Source organism: Podarcis liolepis, assembly GCF_965112155.1.
Source record: "Podarcis liolepis genome assembly, chromosome: 3".
Lineage (NCBI taxonomy): Eukaryota > Metazoa > Chordata > Lepidosauria > Squamata > Lacertidae > Podarcis > Podarcis liolepis.
The window spans coordinates 23,648,675-23,668,342 of NC_139557.1; the positions used below are offsets into that span (position 1 = coordinate 23,648,675).

A 19,668-nucleotide genomic window follows, 5' to 3' on the forward strand; every position below is an offset into this window, starting at 1 on the left:
CTGCAAGCCTTGGGAGCTCTGCGGGAGTTCCCGTCAGGCTCCCAAGGCTTGCAGATAGCAGTCTCCAAACCTGACCTGGCTTGGAGGCTGGCGGTGGGGAAAGCAGCGCTTCTCCCCACCGCCAGCCCAAGCTCGGGGGACAGCGGGGAGGCAGAGCGCGCCTTTCCGCTGTTCCACAACCTGGTTTGGAGGCTGGCGGTGAGAGCTGCCTGCATCCCGAAGCCTGGGGCGCGCTGAGTCACGCACCCCGGGCTTCGGGAAGGTATCCGCAAGCCTGGGGAGACCGGCGCGACTTCCCACCGGGCTCCCTAGGCTTGCGGATAGCAGCCTGTTCTGGGGGCTGGGGTCGGGGGAAGCTCAGGCTTCCCCCGCCCCAGCCCTGCACCTGGGGGGGAAATAACATTTTTTTTCTTTATTCACCCCCCCCCAAACTAGGTGCACCCTATGGGGCGAAAAATACGGTATACTACTGCTGTTAGATTTCCACCCCCTGCCACACACACACACACAATATAAATTGATAGCTATTTTAATATAAGCCTATATCACATACCTCTCCCTCTTTGCTCCATCGCTGTCATGATTATTTGCAAATGAATCAAACATATTAATTTATAATTAAAAGAAGAGTCAATATTTTATTCATCTGTTTAAAGCGCTGCATAGAAACAACATATTCACAATGTTTAAAATTGAAAGGGTGTATTTTTATAACTTGAGGTCTGGAAACTTGAACTTACAAATTCTGTATCTGTCCACATGCGCAACCGTTCCACTTCACCTGATCGCCTATTCCGTCTGATGTTAATATTGTCCATTTCCTGCAGAACAGCTTCAGCAGTGCTGTAATACATGAACATTGTTTTTAAATTATATGTGATACTGTTTACTATGCAAACAGTAGCACTCAGCACTGAGATTAAGAGCTCTGCATCCTTGTTAGAAATTGCTCCATCAAGAGAAAGCAAAAAGGTGCTTTATCTCTTCATCTCCCTCTAAGATCAGGTGATAAAGCCTTCGACCTGCTCTCTAGAGATGAAGAATAAAAAGCAGCATTTTCCTCATGTTAGTACAGGTATGTGGGGACAGGGTGTCTTGGGAACACTCCATGGGCCCTACTGTGAACAGGAAAAGGTTCACTTTCCCCACCACCACCTTACTGCTAGGGTGGGGAGAACTTTATAATAACTCTCATCCTGCAGAGAAAGAGTGTGTGTGTGTGTGCTCTGTGTTAACATCTGTGTTGACGCAGTAAGTTGTGAGATGACGATTTTGTGATTTGGGTATTCTGTGAATGCAAGGTACTCATGGAATGCTGTATGACCTAATCAGTTATAAATTGCATGAGCATGAATAATGGATGCTAGCTCGGCCTAAATTTCTGAGAGAAGAAAATATGATGAGAAATGCTAGTGCCTTTTCTACCATATAAGAATCTAGCTAAGTTACTAGTGTGTGAGAGACAGTCTATGACTGCATGCGCACTGCATGAGTGTGCATGTGCAAATGTACTTTGTGGTCTCTTTTGCATATGAATGCTGCATGTGCAGTCTGCAAATATATTGGCCATGCACACCACTGGCATTGGTACTTGGGAGGGGTGGCTATCAATTGCCCATAGCATTTTTTTATAAAAAAAAATAGCCACCCCTGCTTTATAGGTCACAAAGAGAATAAAAGGCGCCTGCCTTCAGTAGTTACACTGAAATAAAACCGTGATAAAAATTGGAGCATAATAATGTCCAAGCACGAAATTTACTATATAGTAGATTCAATCATCATTGTTGACATCTGTAATTTCAATAACTTTGCAAAAACCATAGGATGTTAGAAGCTGAAGAAAAAGATCAAAATCTCTGTTAAACGGAGTTAAGACTAAAATAATCCAGAAAGGAAACCAATTTGTATGCATGGTTGTGTTTGATTAAACAAAAATTTCAATATTTTGACCAACAGTTCTGCACTAGGATATATTTGTTAATGATATATCAAACACTTAAATCAGAAACTAATTAGCGGCAATTTAGGAATGGCTAAAGGATGTATTCTCACAATCTGAAAACAAAATGTAATATGTCAACAAAGCCAGTAATCTAGAAAACATTATTGGGAAATTTCCACATACCTGTTTACCAGTTGGTCAAATAGTAAACTTTGATTCAAACTTTCAAATCTGTTTTTTCTGGATCGGCAACTTTTTCTGATTTCTCTACCTCCATTTATACAGGCATGGTCCCCATCAACTTTTTTCTCCCCACGAAGAGAATTGCTTTTGAGAGCTGAAATGATTTTAAATGTTTTAATAAGAATTATATGCTAATAATGATAAATTTAAAATATGAAAGGTACAAGTACAGCACAGTAAGAAAGCTGGGAAGATACTTTGTCCCCTCTCACTTTCCTTGCGGGATCACTTTTATTATATTCCAACTTGACAGATCAGCCACATGCCTAAATTCAGGTAAGTCACTTTGTCTCTCTGCTTATTTTATTTATGTATTTATTTATTTATTTATTTATTTATTGCATTCATATCCCCGCTTTTTATTCAAGGAGCTCCAGGTAGAGATCATGGTTCTCCCCCTCCTCATTTAATCCCAACCACAACCTTGTGAGGTGGGCTAGGGCTGGGACAATTACTGGCCCAAGGTCACCCAGTGAACTTCATGGCTGAGTGGAGATTTGAACCATGGACTCCCAAGATCCTAATCACTATACTGTACTCTCTTCTTCTTCTCCTCCTCCTGCAATATCCTCTAGCTATTTTTTAGCCTTAATAAATCCTTAGTCTTTTTCTATTTTATTTAAGTAAAAATCACCTTATCAATTCTGCTTCGAGCTCATAATATAAACAAGCAATTTCCTTGTAAAAATCACTTCTTTTCATTTCATAGCCTCCCACTTCACTACTGATTTATATTTATCCTCATTTCTTTAGAGTAGCAACTATTTTTAGATGACAATTATAATAATGTGTGAATGTGATAAGAAGAAAATCATGGCAAAGAATGCTGCATGGAATCTTATTGGTAATTCATTTGTTTGCGTGGGCGAAAAAACAACAAATTCCTGACACTGAAAGACAGAAGACACAAGGGAACAAAAAAACCCCCACTATTAATTGGAAAGGTCATAGGTAAAAAATGAAGTACTTACATAAACTACGTCCATTTGGTAATGTAGCACCAGATTGAGAAGTTAACCTACAAAATAATTAAATTTGCAAAATATATTCATTTGTTCTATTAAGAGTTACAAGCCACACATAACTTGCATTACACCTAAATGTTACAGACTGAATATGACCACTGCTAGTATCATAGTAAACTACTTCTGGGATTAGTAGTTTTTTATCTCACTCTCTTTCACAATAGATAACTATTCTTCAACACCTGTGGATGGGGAAATGAGACAGAGCTAGAGATTTGCCCAAGTTCACCCAGGGAATCAGCAATGAAATGAGACTGTCTCCTTATCTGCAGAACATTAGCTCTCAAAAGCTAACTGACTCAAAAGCCAATATGTAGGCAATGTGAAACATAGACCTGGCTCGCATGACAAAACATGGTTAGCATACATACAGGCTTCAATAGAGGGGCTCATAGTCACTGTGCTCCTCCCTAGTCTTTTTTTAAAACAAAAAACAAATTGTATTGATTTTTAAGAGTCTTGCTAAGCTGCAGTGTACATATTAGCTCATAGTTTAGGTTAAAACTATTTAATAAGTAATGGTGGGAATCAGCTGAACAATGATTTTACAAAACACACTACATCTCTTCTTACCAACTGTAGGTTTATGCTTTATTCATTAATGGATTAAATAACAAAATTTACAGCCATTCTATGGATCAGCTCAAAAACTCATAAGACATAAATATTCTGTACATTGATTCTCTAGAACTGTAATTTTCCATTATAAAAAGTAAGAATATATTTCAAATTTGAAGTACTTTCCAAAATAATGTAGCCCAAAGGAAATGGGTCATAGGCAAACAAATAACCACGGTATTTCACCTGTATGATAAGGCTATCAGTAGACAAATGGAAAAGATTCTTGCCAGAAAAATTACTGAAGCATTTACTCTATTCTGGAACAGGAAATGACTGGCAGGACCATTAGGCATTCAGTTTTAAAATATTTCTCCAAAGAGTAAAAGTAAAGATGCTAGGAGATGTTCTATCAAACATGGATAAGCCACTTCCTGTCAGGTTTAGGCCAAAGGTAGCAGGTTCTGCCCCACTTTCCACTGCTGGGGGTATGGGTCAGTTAAGATGGTCCATTTGCAAAGAATTATGGAACCAGGATTCCTGAATGCTCTGGGGGATTTTCAAGTTGACACTACTGGTGTTCCTGTTGAGCCACTGGTGTCACTACAAAATGGTGAGAGGGAACGGGCACCAACACCATTACTGCTAAGTGTCCAAAAATGGTTTTCCAGGGCCACCCCCATCGTTCAGCCCAGAAACTGAGGTTCAGCTCTGAGGGCCTTCTGGCAGTTCCCTCGCGGCAAGAAGTGAGGTTACAGGGAACCAGGCAGAGGGCCTTCTCGATAGTGGCACCCACCATGTGGGACACCCTCCCATCAGATGTCAAGGAAATAAAAAACTATCTGACTGCTGGAAGACATCTGAAGGCAGCCCTGTTTGGGGAAGTTTTCAAAGTTTGATGTTTAATCGTGTTTTTAATATTCTGTTGGGAGCTGCCCAGAGTGGCTGGGGTATAAATATATTAATTATTATTACTATTACTATTATTATTATTATTATTAATTCATCTTTGTAGGACACCCTCCCATCAGATGTCAAGGAAATAAAAAACTATCCGACTTTTAGAAGACATCTGAAGGCAACCCTGTATTGGGAAATTTTTTACGTCTAATGTTTTACAATTTTTTATGTGCTGTAAGCTTGCCCTGGATCGAGATAACCTTGCCACTGTGATGCGTGCTCATGTAACCTTATGTTTAGACTATTGTAATGAGCTTTATACTGAACTTCCCTTGAAGATAGGCTAAAGATTGCAACTAGAGCATTGGAGGATCTTCTCTACTGTGGTGGTGTGCAACAGTATTTCGATTTATTCCCTTGGCGAAGTAGGGGAAAAGCATAAGGATATTTATATGTCAACTGCAACCAGCATAAACAGTGCATAGTTATTTATCAGCTTAAATAACAATGTATATCAGATGTGCAATTTTCGGACATCTGAGACCGTGAGTTCAATTTAAACTTTAACTTCAGAAACCCAAAGGAATTATCATCTATCTCTGCAATCCTGGGAACCAAATAGGAAAACAGAGCAGCTTTGTACTTAAGTACTAGCTACTGGTAGCCGTAGGCAACATGGAACTGCATGCAGGCGAGTGAGCAGACTAGCAAGAGAGGGACAGAGTACTCTATCCCTCCATGCCCAACATATAAACCAAGCCATAGGAGGAAAACGGCATTCTCTATGTCCCGCACAGAAATGCAATGGGCTGCTTCAAGAGGGACACAGCTCTTCACACATCTTCTGTCATCTCCCAGCTGGCTAGTAAACATTTTTGTAGGCTAGTAACATTTGTGGGAAATAGAGTGATTGAAATGTTTTATATATCATCTCTGTACAGTGTTTTTTTTCCCCCTACGCTGATACAACCAAGAAAACTTTCTCCTGTTTGACTTCATTGCATAGGACAAACATTAGTTACAAGTTGTGATTTTTCTGGGAGAGCTGAAATACGAGCCCAGGTTTGGACAACACGCTAGGACAAATAATGGCTCGGCTCAGCATAGAATGACTGAAGGAGGAGTCCTTGACAGGCAGTCATGTAGCAAACGGGGAGAGATCGAAACATTCTTTCTACTTTAAGGCATAGAGCTTTAAACTAGTTCATCTTACGGAATGTATTACAGCACTTACAGCACAAGGAATTGCAGATGTTTAAATGTAAGCAACAGATGTTTTTCCACAAACAAAGCTTGTCATTTGAAATAAAGTGGTCGAGTGGAGGGAGAAGGAACAAGCTGTGTCTCATGGACATATGCATGAAGTCAGAAGCCTCAGCTTTATTTTTATTCTTTATTATAAAGTTCTAAACAAAGAAGCTTCCGTTAGCACGTGACTGATTGAGAAATTATACAGATTATAAGAAATCCACGTTTACCGGCAAAAGCACACACACACTCCAAATCTAGTTATCACCTTCCCCTCCAGGTATAATCCCCATTTTCATTGCATTGTCTATGCACCGCATAATTAACTGCCAGGAAATGCATTAATACCATAAGATCAGGACACAGGACTCATTTTATTATGCTATGGAAGGGGAAAACTTTTAAAGGGGATGCTGTTAGAGCAGTAGATGCACTTTTCTGTAACATGTTTCACTGCAAAAGGATGGAGATTTGACATTTTATCAAGAGATTTACAGGGTTCAAGCAAATGGGCAGAACTCTATTAGACAAATATTTGAATACTGTTAGCATTCTTACCGGGACTGTCCAGTTGAGATGCTCCATTCCTCTCGCTGCCCAGTACTGCGAGATTTTGATTTGTCTTTGCATACAGAATCTGCATGTTTCAAGGTACGTTTGGCTGGAGGAGATATGTGGCTATCACTCAAGCTACCATCACTACCATCATCTCTCTAAGAGGGAAAGAAAAAGACAAGCTGATAGTCTCATTTTAAACCACCTGATTTTAAACCACCTCTCATCGGTAAAGAAACATTCAGGGACCATATCTGAAAGAGATGGGCAATTCATTTCTGTTCAGACAACTGTAGTACTACTTTTAGTGAACCCACAGGAATTTCACAAAATACATGTAAATACCCAAGCCAAAACTGAAATCTAATCGTAGGAAGAAGACATGAGGAAAATGAAAGAGTTGCTTTACATCTTTCTCCAGAGGCTGCATCAGATTTTTCACCAAGCTCCAATATTTATATTAGAGAGGAGAGGAGAGCCAACGTTTCCTTTGATCAAACTACAATACATCCCAAAACAGCACATGATACATTTAGAGGTCATAAATGCTCTAAAACCTTTAATTAATAATATAATTTGCAAGCTAACAAGGAAAATCACTTTTGCAGAATATTTTCACACCCTCTTCTCTTTATCATTGAAATGGCTTTTCTTTGCTTCTGAAGAATAGTTACTGGCAACTGGGAATTTAAAACCTTTTTGAAGGTTTCAATGAATTACAACAATAAACAAATTAAGGACTTGTACTTTGAAGTTCTCAAATCCCATTGAAATTCAGAGTCCTCATTTCCCTGCAAAGCCAACAAAATTCAAGTTTCCTAACCTCAGGGTCTTCTTTCCTTGTGGATCCCTCTCCTGTGAAAACCATGCCAGACATACTTTTCAGTTTTTTCAGGGCACCAGAAAAACCTTTAACCAAAAAGAACCAAGGAAGTGCCTTGGAATACACTCAAGACTTTCTGAAAGGCTGACATGCTATCTTTTTTTAAAATAGAAAAGCGCTGTTAGTGATCTTCTTGACAACCTCCAAATTCCACAGAATATAGTTTGAACACCATTACAATAAATGCTTTGACTGCTCCTTAGCTATCAAGTCTGCACGGAGCTGTAAACTAAATATACTGAACATAGACAACAGAATTAATTAATTTAGAAAAAAATTTAACTCACTATATAATTTAAAATATTAAACAGTAAGCTACCAGACCACAGCCATGTTTGTACACGCTGTGTGAACAACCCAAAGGTGTGCCTGCACTATTAATGAAGTATACTAGTGACACAGGCCAATCCTTTATTAAATATACTGAGTAATTCTGTCCTGAGTTGAAAATGAAGCTACACAACTGGTTTGAAACCTGTTTTTTGAGTGGTATGGGAGATCTGAACTAGCTAAAGCAGACAAGGCAGAAAAACTGTTGCATCATTGCCTGAAGACACTTAGCAACCAGCTTATTGCTCAGTGTAATTAAAAACAAGTATTTCTAAACACAAAGCTTTAAAAAAAATTATCACAAGCTACAATGATTTCCAGATATATTTCTAGTTTAGCTCTGATGACTGTTTCAAGACAGCTTAACAGTCCTTTGTCAACAGTCATTTTTTTTTATTCTTAGGAGACGACTACAAAATATTTTGGCAAAAGCTGGTTGTGAAACTATTGGGCTCAATTTAAATTACAGCTGACTAGCTTGGACTTGCTTTGGTAAGGATGTTGCACAATCTATGTGACGTGTCTTAAGCACTGACATTAAATGTTATATTCTTCAAGGTAATACTGGGCAGAACCCAGCATTGTGTGCATTGAATAACTTCATCTCTCTCTCCGCCCAAAAATTGTTAGTGGCCCCTAATCTGTAATATTGACACAGCCCAGAAGAAAGCTACAAGAATGATAAAAGCTTTAAAATCATTGCATGTGCTGAATGATTCGAAGTCGCAAGCTTCATCAGACTACAGAGTACTGGGGCAAGGGGCGTAACAACAATTTAAAAATCAAATGTATTTCAGAATGAAAAGCTAAAACCATTGTTTTTCCTAACAATTAAGGACAGAACTTACAATGTATTAGAATTACACAGTAAAACCCTATGACTTTTAGAAATTAACTGCAACATTCTGACTAGTAATCAATCTGAACAATACTCCTGTACTACCAAATATACAATAACAATACCACTTGGGGAAAAACCTCATTCTGTTATCTGTAACCTAGGCTACTGCAACTAAACATTACTTTTTCCAACACTAAAATCACCTCCCAGGTATCTAACAAAAATGGCTAAGGATCTCTTTTCTAGATAAACAAAAATGTTTCAACAGCATATAGCAAGAAGTTGCACAAGCTTATATGTCAATTATAATCATATTTACAGAGGTAAATCCTATTAATTTCACTAGAGTTGACTTTGAAGCATGTATGCTTAGGATTATGACCTCATGGCAGAATAAAAATAGCAAGGTGCTATTTGTAAAACAATCACTATTATATGTACTGTATTGTTTTTTTTCCTGGAATCTGGCTTCAAAATGTCTGCATGCAATCAACTATTATACAAGTTCTAAGGAAAATTTTAATAGGTCAGCTTTGTTCTGTATGGTATCTCACGGGGGGGGGGGGCAACAACTATTATCTAAGTGGTTTTACTAAATGATCACACTTCGCATTTTATGCATTTTTTCCCTTTCATACAGGCACATAAGACTTAACAGCAATGAACATAAGTAGTGCATGTAATTTGCATGATATTCCATCAGAAAACAATGCTGAACAGAATCATCATATTTCTAAGCAAAGAACTTTTTTTAAAAAATATTGAAATAAGCCTACAAAAAAGGCAATATTGTGAAGCATTCCACTTGTCAAACAAGGAACAGATAAGGAAGAATGGCAAGAAACGACTACAATCCAAGATGCACTTCCAAAGAACCCTCCTCTTCAATGGAAAGAAGACAGCATGGGGATTCCCCCAACAGCTCAGGCTAGAACAAGAAAATCCCTGCATGTACGCAAAGCTCCATAAGCACATTAAAACAGCTGGCTAATATTCAGGATCTAGTTCCCAATACAAATATTTCAAAAATAGCATCTGTATTTTTTGAAAGAATACTTAAGAGACTCACTTGCCTGGCCTGAAAGACATTTTTCGAACACTTATACATATATCTGCAGTACTAGGCGCATTTCACAATCATATGCATCTCTTTCTATGAGACCAAAGTTAGAAAATATTAGGTGCACTATGAAAGTACATAACTGTCCTAAAAATATGAACAGGCACACAATCAATTTTAAAGGCATATATCTGAAATTAGTTTTCCATGTTATCACAGATGGATGCAAACATCTTTAACATTTTCACTGTCAGCAAATTTATACATACTCACCAATCTTAAATACTTATGATTAAATTTAGGCTTCAGTTCTATAGCAATTACCTGGGAGTAAGTCCCAATGAACTCAGTGGGATTTACCTGAGTAGCCATGCATAGCATCATGCTGCTGTTTTATTAAATGGGACTTTAAGCATTCTTTATAACCACCAGTGCTTTTTTTCTAAGAAAAAAAATTAGCCATATTCTCATTTTCCTACTCATATTGAAATACTGCCCCTCAATGAGGCCAAACTTAGATTCACAAAATGTTTAGGGGTATACGTACCCCTGCATCCCCCCAGAAAAAAGCACTGTAAACTGCTAACTCAATAGGTTTTTTTTAACTCTTTTAGGAAAGATATTCCATATTCACACATTGTAAACTAGTTCATAGGTTCAGATCTAAACCCCATTAGTTTATGTAAGTAGAACAAAAAGATGTGCTTCAGTGTCCAAGGCTATCAGACAGAATCACTTGACTGCTCTTTCTAAGTTAAAAATAATTGGAACATTTTATATATAACATACCGTACTTATACAATAGTTTTGGTGACCCATTGATCAGGCTACTTTGTGACTTTACAAAGAAGCAACAGAAACAACACACTTTAATACATCTATGTCTGTCCCTACAGGAACAACGGATTGGCTGAATGTGTCATGCCAGTAATTTATAATTTCTCATATTTGAAAGGTTGACAGACAAAGCTCACATACAGTATTTAGAATAAGGTACCCTGAACAGGGTATAAGAAGATTCAGTTGTGATTCTTTTTAAAAGTTCATGATTGCTTGTCATTTTTTATTGTTTTCATTAATAGATTTTAATAGATAACAAAGATACATATAGTGTTGCTGTTTTCATTCACATAGTACTATCTACAGGTCAGTTACATTCAGTGTGAAACACTGCTATCGTAAGCATAAGGTTGGGGTGGCAGAGAAAGGTGTGGGACTAGAGATGTGGGACAAAGAAGGGGGGGAATGATTTTTCCTTCATTTACGTAGTGCATGGCCAATGAAAACTAATAAATGAGTAGATGAAGAACCTATCCACATTACTGATTGTCATTATTATTATTTTTTAAAAAACAATATCCGGCAATGTAGGCAAATAACTAATTATAGAGTCATACAATTGTAGAGTTAGACGGGACCACAAGGGTCACCCAGTCCGACCTTCTGCAATGCAGGAAACCTTTGCCCAAAATGGGGTTCAAACCCACAACCCTAGGATTAAGAGTCTCATGCTCTGCCGGACTGAGCTATCAATACGTTCCTCAGAGGAATAATTGCATCTCTATCCAAAATTGTCAGAGAATTACCCAGTTTCCCCTACCCTGCCAAACAGGAAACAGTTTTTAATAAAGAAAACTGCACTCCATTTAGGTTTTCTAAGAAATTTACAAAATTGGCAGTTCTAAGCCTAAACTTTTTTCTTCTTCCCCATGTTGTCCTTTAAAATGCAGTCCCAGCATGGGCCAGCGGGGGAGCCTCGCCGTGCCCCAGACACCTGGCTGGCACAGCAGACCCTGCCAGTCTATCTGCGCCTCCTACATACAGGAGACGCACGAAGGAAAGAGAGCAAGAGCGCACATTGGGGTTTTTGTTTCCCCTCTCTTATCAACTGCCCCTTCTTCGCCCGAAACCGCCTCTACAGCTACTTCTTGAGCCGCCCAACCAGCCACACTTTGCCCCCGCTTAGCTCTTGGCCGCAGCCAGCAGCGTCCTCCTTCAGCTGTGCAAGCTCACACAACACGTCCTACCTCAAATGACCTCGGTTCGCTCACTCGCTCGCATAGAGAGCTGCTGCAAACCCCCCCCCCCCAGCTCCCTCCCGGCTCGCTGCTCACGTCCACCTCTTGCAACAGAGCCAGACAGGCCCCGATGCTTTCCACCCACCCACCCTCACTCTGGCACAACACCAAAGCAAGGCGGCCAGCTCGGATACAAGTAAAGGACCACCCCCCTTTCCAGACTCTCGTGCCTTTCTTTAGTCCCACAAACCAGACAAGCCTCCGCACACATACAGAGCAGCAGAAGCCCCACAAAAAAACACAATATTGTGCTTGCATGCAAAACACGCAAGCAGTCAGTCACCCTGGAGAAGTTCAGCCGGAGCCCCTTCCCCTCCTCTTGTTGTTGTTCCTGTTCATTACATCTGTAGACTGCCCTTTCACCCGAAGATCCCAGGGCGCTTCACAACAGAAAAACCATGCGAAATTAAAGCGGAACACAAACAACAAATGGATAACACCCCCTCCCACACACACACACACACACACACAAACACATCGAGAGTTTAAAAGGACACAGATGGTTTAATTGGGAGAAAAGATTGCTTTCGCCCAGGCCCGAATTTATGCAATGAAGGTACCAGGCGAGCCTCTCTCACGAATGGGGAGCCACCACAGAAAAGCCTCCCCAACCTCTTTCCCCTGCTGCCACCCTCCGGGAGAAAGTCCCCGTCATTGCATGGTCAGGATCGGTTCTATGGGGGGTTCCCTTCTGAGGCACTGCGGTCCCGCTGCACTTCAGCCCCTCGGAGCGGGACAATGAGCCAGCGCACCCCCCCCCCGCAAGCTCGCCCCTCTCCCCCCACCCCAATGGCCGACCCACACCGACAACGGCCCCTTCTTCTCCCCCGCCAGCGCCGTCGCTACGGGACTTGCCCCGAGTCCCCCTCCCTCGGCACCCGCCTCGTCTTCCTCTCCCCCCACTGACCCGGGCCGACTCTTCATCCTGACCGGCGGCCGCCGCTGCTGCTGCTGCTGCTGCCGCCGCCGCTGCCCGAGCGCTGGTCCTAGACAAACGGGTCCTGGACGAGATGAAATGGCTGCCGGGCCCGGAGCCTGCCGCCGCCGCCGCTTTGCGGGAGAGGCGCAGGGAGCTCTTTCGGGTGTTCACCATGGCGCCCCCCTCCCGCCGCCGTCGCCTCCTCAGCCGCCCCGGAGAGGGAGGCTCAGTCTCTGGCGCCGCCGCCGCCGCCTCTGCTTTGGGGAGCGGCGCCTCAGCCGCCGCCGCCGGGCGAGGAACAAGGGCTCGAAGGGACGCGGGGAGCTGTTCCTCCTCCTCCTCCTCTAGCTCAGTCACACACTAACTGGCCGCCATTACTTGGTTCCCTCTCCCCCTTTCTCCTCCTCGGCCCGCTGCCGCTGAGGGGCGCCGGTCTGCCGCCGCCGCTCATAGGGCCGCCTCTTCTTCCACCGCCTCCTCCCTACCCCTGGCAACATAGAAGTGAGGGGGGGGAGCGGGAGAGATCGACGGAGAGCGTGATGACGCGCGGCGCCCGGAACTTCCGGCCGACGTTGGAAGGGCCCTTTCGCATCTCTATGGTTGAGGCCCGCCTGGCGTGCTGGAGTTGTTGGCGGGGGGGGGGGGCGCAATCGCAAAGGAGGGTTGGCCCGCCGGGTCCGTTTTTCGCGGAGGGCAGCCGCCGCCTCCTCCGACTGAACGCGCCGCCCGGTCGGGCTCCATTGGGGTCGCTAGGCCCGTTCCCCCCCCCCCAGGAAGAGGAAGTGCTGCGTAGTGGTTAGAGCGGTCAGACCTAGGTAGTCGCCGCCAGAGAAGAATGGCAGATTAAACTGATGGGTTATACTGAAATAGCAAAAAAGAAAAGAAAAAAGGGGAAGAATTAGAAACCAGGGAGACTAACATCTTAAATAAGGAACGGGGGAAATATATCATTTACCTCAAAAAGCACAACATTGTGAACCATTAAAATTACGAGTAGTGTTGGAATGATACTTGTTGGGCTATGGTTGTACTGGAGATTCATAGAGATGGTGCAGGAGGAAAAAAGTTAACATAACTCGCAAAAGGGGAGGAGGGAAGTCCGTGGGAATTTACGGAATTCTCTTCTTGTTTTGATTGCTTGACATTTGTAAATTTCAAAATCTGAAAATTAAATAACTTTTTTATAAGGTAAATGTAAATGGACCCTGACCATAATAATAATAATAATAATAATAATAATAATAATTTATTATTTGTACCCCGCCCATCTGGCTGGGTTTCCCCAGCCACTCTGGGCGGCTTCCATAGAAACCAAAAAACACTAAAATATCACACATTAAAAACTTCCCTGAACAGGGCTGCCTTAAGATGTCTTCTGAATGTCAGGTAGTTGTTTATCGCTTTGACATCTAATTGGGGGGGGGGGGGCGTTCCACAGGGCGGGCGCGACTACCGAGAAGGCCCTCTGCCTGGTTCCCTGTAGCTTTGCTTCTCGCAATGAGGGAACCGCCAGAAGGCCCTCGGTGCTGGACCTCAGCATCCGGGCAGAACGATGGGGGTGGAGATGCTCCTTCAAGTATACTGGGCCAAGGCCGTTTAGGGCTGTAAAGGTCAACACCAGCACTTTGAATTATGCTCGGAAACGTACTGGGAGCCAACGTAGGTCTTTCAAGACCGGTGTTAAGTGGTCTCGGCGGCCGCCCCCAGTCACCAGTCTAGCTGCCGCATTCTGGATTAGTTATAGTTTCTGAGTCACCTTCAAAGGTAGCCCCACGTAGAGCGCATTGCAGTAGTCCAAGCGGGAGATAACTAGAGCATGCACCACTCTGGCGAGACAGTCCGCGGGCAGGTAGGGTCTCAGCCTGCGTACCAGGTGGAGTTGGTAGACAGCTGCCCTGGATACAGAATTGACCTGCGCCTCCATGGACAGCTGTGAGTCCAAATTGACTCCCAGGCTGCGCACCTGGTCAGTTACCCTATTCAGGACCAGGGAGTCCTCCACACCAGCCCGCCCCCTGTCCCCCAAAAACAGTACTTCTGTCTTGTCAGGATTCAACTTCAATCCATTAGCCGCCATCCATCCTCCAACCGCCTCCAGACACACAGGACCGTCACCGCCTTCACTGGTTCTGAGGCAGAGAGGTAGAGCTGGGTATCATCCGCATACTGATGAACACCCAGCCCAAACCGCCTGATGATCTCTCCCAGCGGCTGCATGTAGATGTTGAAAAGCATGGGGGAGAGGACAGAACCCTGAGGCACCCCACAAGTGAGAGCCCAAGGGTCTGAACACTCATCCCCCACCACCACTTTCTGAACACGGCCCAGGAGGAAGGAGCGAAACCACTGTATAACAGTGCCCCCAGCTCCCAGCCCCACTAGACGGTCCAGAAGGATGTTATGGTCGATTGTATGAAAGGCCGCTGAGAGATCCAGCAGAACTAGGAAACAACTCTCACCTTTGTCCCTAGCTCTCTAGAGATCATCAACCAGTGCGACCAAGGCAGTTTCAGTCCCATGATGAGGCCTGATTAGGTCCAGTCGTGACCGACTCTGGGGTTGCGGTGCTCATCTCGATTTATTGGCCAAGGGAGCCAGCATGTAGCCAGCATGACTAAGCCGCTTCTGGCGAACCAGAGCAGCACACGGAAACACCGTTTACCTTCCCGCCAGAGCGGTACCTATTTATCTACTTGCACTTTGATGTGCTTTCAAACTGCTAGGTTGGCAGGAGCAGGGACCGAGCAACGGGAGCTCACCCCGTCGCGGGGATTCGAACCGCCGACCTTCTGATCAGCAAGTCCTAGGCTCTGTGGTTTAACCCACAGCGCCACCTGCGTCCCTTTAACTTTTTTATACTTTTTAATAAAATACAATTTCAGACCTAGGACCTGGGAGACCAGGGTTTTTGCAATCCCCACTCAGTCATGGACCACACTGGTTCACTTTGGGACGATCGCCGCCTCTTAACCAGCCTCACAGTGTTGTTGCTTCTGGGAATAAAATATGGTCTATAAACGTAATAAACAAAAGCACATGCACAAATTCCTTGTCTCTTGATGGGATGGCCAGGTGCAAAAGAGGGCAGAGCTCCTGCACCTCTCAGTAGTTATGCAGAAAAGGGGAGCTTGGCAGAGGCAATTTCGTTGCTGCCTAAAACCCCTCTTCTGCATAGTGATTATTATTGTTGTTGTTATTATTTTATTCCAACCCCAGATTTAGGGCAGTTGCCCCACACTGGGCACCAAGCTGAGGGGGCACATCACCATCACACCTATATTTTTGTATAGGTAACTATTGAGAAGATCCATTTACAAAGCAACTGTACAAAAACCAATTCTTGTGAAAATAAGAAATATATAACGGGGGCCCACCCTCAAATTTTGTGTTCTTTCAGAGCACCATATCACCAAAGTCCGTTCCAGCCTTTCCTCAGACGATTACAGGGCAGCTTATACTATAAAAACACAAAAGCATGTGCCATAGTTACAAGCAAACTGCCCCTCGCCGTTGCCGCCAGCAGTTTAAAAGGCCATCAGTTGCTTAATTGGCCAAAGGCCTGGGTGAAAAGGAAAGATTTTGCCTGGTACCTGAAATATAGGTAACAAAGGCGCCATGCAAGCCTCCCTGGGGAGAGCATTCCACAAACGGAGAGCTGCAGCTCAAAAAGTACAGGAGCCCTGTCCTCTTAAAAATCAGTGTTTTGTGGTGAATGTGGCAGGGCTGCAAAATAATGGATGAGGGAGGTTCTTCACCTTTCCGATAAAGAAATATTGCTGGCCTGTTGTAGTTCTTTGATCAAGGAAATAAAGCCCCCCAAATCTAATTCTTTCCTTTCATTCCTCCTAGGGAAAGTATTCACACCCACCCAGGAGAAAATCCATACAGATTATGGCCACCTGCAGGATAACCCACTCTCCACTCCTGCTCCTTGTTAGTTAATCTGGGATAATTTGCTCAACTCACCAGTAATGCTCTCACAACTAATACAGATAAGAATCCCCAATTCACCTGAAAGAATCCCTGCTTCACCTGTAAGTCTTCATTGCCTTCATTGAAATAGGCATGAGAGGAAATTGCCCCCCTTCATTTACTCTGGTCCAGCATACAATTTTTCTTTTTTAAAATGCATTATAAATAAAATTGAACCAATGAACAACTCACTAATCATCCTGATCATATACATGTTTATTTATATCATAAGAACGTAAGACAAGGCCTGCTAGATCACACTAAAGGGATTCTATGCCCGCAGTGGCCAACCTATTTTATTTGTTCCAATTTATACCCTGGCCATCTTCAGTTCCATTGATGCCAGGACAGGGCATTAAGCTCTAGAAACACACAATAACTAGGGTCTGTTCCCCTGCTGTGTCTGCTGGACAGCCCCTTGCCATTGTGAAGGAGAAGAAGAGAAGAAGAGTTTGGATTTGATATCCCGCCTTTCACTCCCCTTCAGGAGTCTAAAAGCAGCTAACAATCTCCTTTCCCTTCCTCCCCCACAACAAACACTCTTTGAGGTGAGTGGGGCTGAGAGACTTCAAAGAAGTGTGACTGGCCCAAGGTCACCCAGCAGCTGCATGTGGAGGAGCGGAGACGCGAACCCGGTTCCCCAGATTAGGAGACTACCGCTCTTAACCACTACACCACACTGGCTCTCAGTGTGCCCACATTAACCCCCTAAAGCAGCAGTTTCCAAACTCTGCCCTGCAAAGAGATTGGAAATAAAAATGCACAAATGTTTCTTTGGCATAAGGGCAGTGATAATGCTCTGTGATTAATTTCTCTCCTGAAAAGTGCTCCGCAACTCAAAAGTTTGGGAATTGCTTCCCTAGACCGTCTCTTTCCCACCCTACACAACCTCTAAGCTCCCCTTTCAACTTTCCAACCACATTTCTGAACCTATTTTTCTATTTTGCAGCCCCACTTGGCACCCTGCTTTCATCTTTACTCCTATGTCCATGCTGCTACTGCCTTCCCTTCCTTATGTGCAACCCCCACTAACACACAGACTACCACCCCATGGTAACCTCAATTTTCCTCCTTCCACACATTGCTGTTACTAAGCACCCATTCCACTTTCCACCTAATTATGAAGTCACTATCCCTCTCTGTTTTGCAAACCCTTTTATGCCCCTCCTTTATGGTCAGCCGGGCCCACTCCCACTTCCAGTCAGTTTTTTTTTTTTTTTTTGCAACCCCATTCTCACCTTAAACCCCCTTTTCCCTCGCCCTCCTTACTTTACATTTACATCTGGAATGTAGTTTCTTGTCGAGCAGTTTAGAGTCACATCTGGTGCTCTGCACTATTTTGCCATTGGTCCCCTGCACTACTAGTATGTGGTCCCCCAAGAGGTTGTCTGTGATGTATTTTGGGCCGATTCAGCACCCCTGCTCGACAAACGTAAGCAAGGGTAAAGGTAAAGGGACCCCTGACCATTAGGTCCAGTCGTGGCTGACTCTGGGGTTGTGGTGCTCATCTCGCTTTATTGGCCGAGGGAGCCGGCATACAGCTTCCGGGTCATGTGGCCAGCATGACTAAGACGCTTCTGGTGAACCAGAGCAGCACACGGAAACGCCGTTTACCTTCCCGCCGGAGCGGTACCTATTTAGCTACTTGCACTTTGACGTGCTTTCGAACTGCTAGGTTGGCAGGAGCTGGGACCGAACAACGGGAGCTCACCCCGTCGCAGGGATTCGAACCGCCGACCTTCTGATCGGCAAGGCCTAGGCTCTGTGGTTTAACCCACAGCGCCACCCGCGTCCCATAGGTGAGGGTAAGCCCCATTAAACTCTATGTGATACTTATTTCCAATTAAACGTATAAGTAGCATAGGGCTACCCAGGACTGATGCCTGAGATGGCATGACCAAGAAAACAATTACAACTGCTAATAGGTGGAAGCTGAAGACTGTGAAGTACAGTACTGGGGAAGCAACAAAAAACACCCCCCTACTTTGGCTTCCTGTCTCACATATGTACAGTTTAGTTGTTCCCAGGAGGTTCACACAGGCTTGGCCTGGGTTTAGTACAGTTAATTCCCAAGTGTTCCAGAATGAACCTGAGAGGCAATCCCCCTCACTTTACCATCCTGCGTTCGATCTATGAATTATCTGTGAATTAAATCTACTGAATGTGCTCCTCCCCCCACCCTGGCAACAACAGCACTACATGGGGTTGTCAGAGTAACGCATTGAAAGGTAATATCTGCAAGGTGACGAAGTCTTTTTATAACCTACACTATAGAAAAATCAGACACAGTAAGAGGAATGACGCTGTAATTCTGTGCTGTGGTGTTCACTGTGTGTGAGAGAGAGTTATTTGTTTAATAGTGTGTGTGTGTATCAGTGCTGCTTTGCTTTTGGAAGTGCTTGGCATGGATGTGTTGTGTAGCTGTATAGGGATGCGGGTGGCGTTGTGGTCTAAACCACTGTTGAGCTTGCTGATCAGAAGGTCGGTGGCTCCCGTTGCTTTGTCCCAGCTCCTGCCAACCTAGCAGTTTGAAAGCACGCCAGTGCAAGGTACCGCTGCGGTGGCAAGAGAAGTGGTGTTTCCGTGCGCTCTGGCACTCGTCGTTGTAATCATGCTGGCCACATGATGCAGAAAATTGTCTGTGGACAAACACCGGTTACCTTGGCCTGAAAACAAGATGAGTGCCACACTCCATAGTCTCCTTTGACTGGACCTAACCATCCAAGGGTCCTTTACCTTTTGTGTAGCTATAACATTGTTGTCAGGAGTTTGAATCCCTGCGAAGGAGTGCGCTCCTGTTGTTTGGTCCCAGCTCCTGCCCACCTAGCAGTTCAAAAGCATGTCAAGTGCAAGTAAATAAATAGGTACTGCTCCGGCGGGAAGGTAAATGGTGTTTCCATGCGCTGTTCTGGTTCACCAGAAGCTGCTTAGTCATACTGCCACATGACCCGGAAGCTGCCTGCGGACAAATGCCGTCTCCCTCGGCCTATAGAACGAGATATGCTCCACAACCCCAGAGTCGCCCACAACTGGACCTAATGGTCAGGGGTACCTTTACCTTTAACATTATTGTTGGCTCTGTCAGGTGAAGCCATGACATTCTGCTCATTTCTC

At 43.9% G+C, this 19,668-nt stretch overlaps 1 protein-coding gene and 1 long non-coding RNA gene across 5 annotated transcripts in view; both read right to left on the reverse strand.

The window, feature by feature from the left end:
• The window catches only part of ATAD2B (ATPase family AAA domain containing 2B), a 57,161-nt gene extending 44,043 nt beyond the window's left edge, over positions 1–13,118 (reverse strand). For 2 of the 4 annotated variants that reach the window (XR_014524044.1, XM_083495417.1), the window contains exons 1-5: positions 12,571–13,080; positions 6,475–6,629; positions 3,157–3,203; positions 2,126–2,279; positions 741–843 (exon numbers count right to left, since the gene is read on the reverse strand). Coding sequence is in view for 3 of the 4 variants with exons in the window: in XM_083495417.1 (XP_083351543.1) it covers positions 741–843; positions 2,126–2,279; positions 3,157–3,203; positions 6,475–6,629; positions 12,571–12,756 (645 nt within the window). In the remaining variant the exon portion in view is untranslated. Of the gene's footprint in view, positions 1–740; positions 844–2,125; positions 2,280–3,156; positions 3,204–6,474; positions 6,630–7,294; positions 7,355–12,570 lie in introns of those variants that run through there. The other 2 variants (XM_083495416.1, XM_083495418.1) reach the window with 2 other exon arrangements.
• Positions 13,119–13,348: 230 nt separating this feature from the next.
• LOC310703510 lies at positions 13,349–16,975 on the reverse strand. The gene is made up of 2 exons (XR_014524206.1): positions 15,432–16,975; positions 13,349–13,758 (listed from the first exon to the last, which is right to left on the reverse strand). It is a non-coding gene; the product is annotated as an uncharacterized lncRNA (long non-coding RNA).
• Between the last annotated feature and the right edge of the window lie 2,693 nt (positions 16,976–19,668).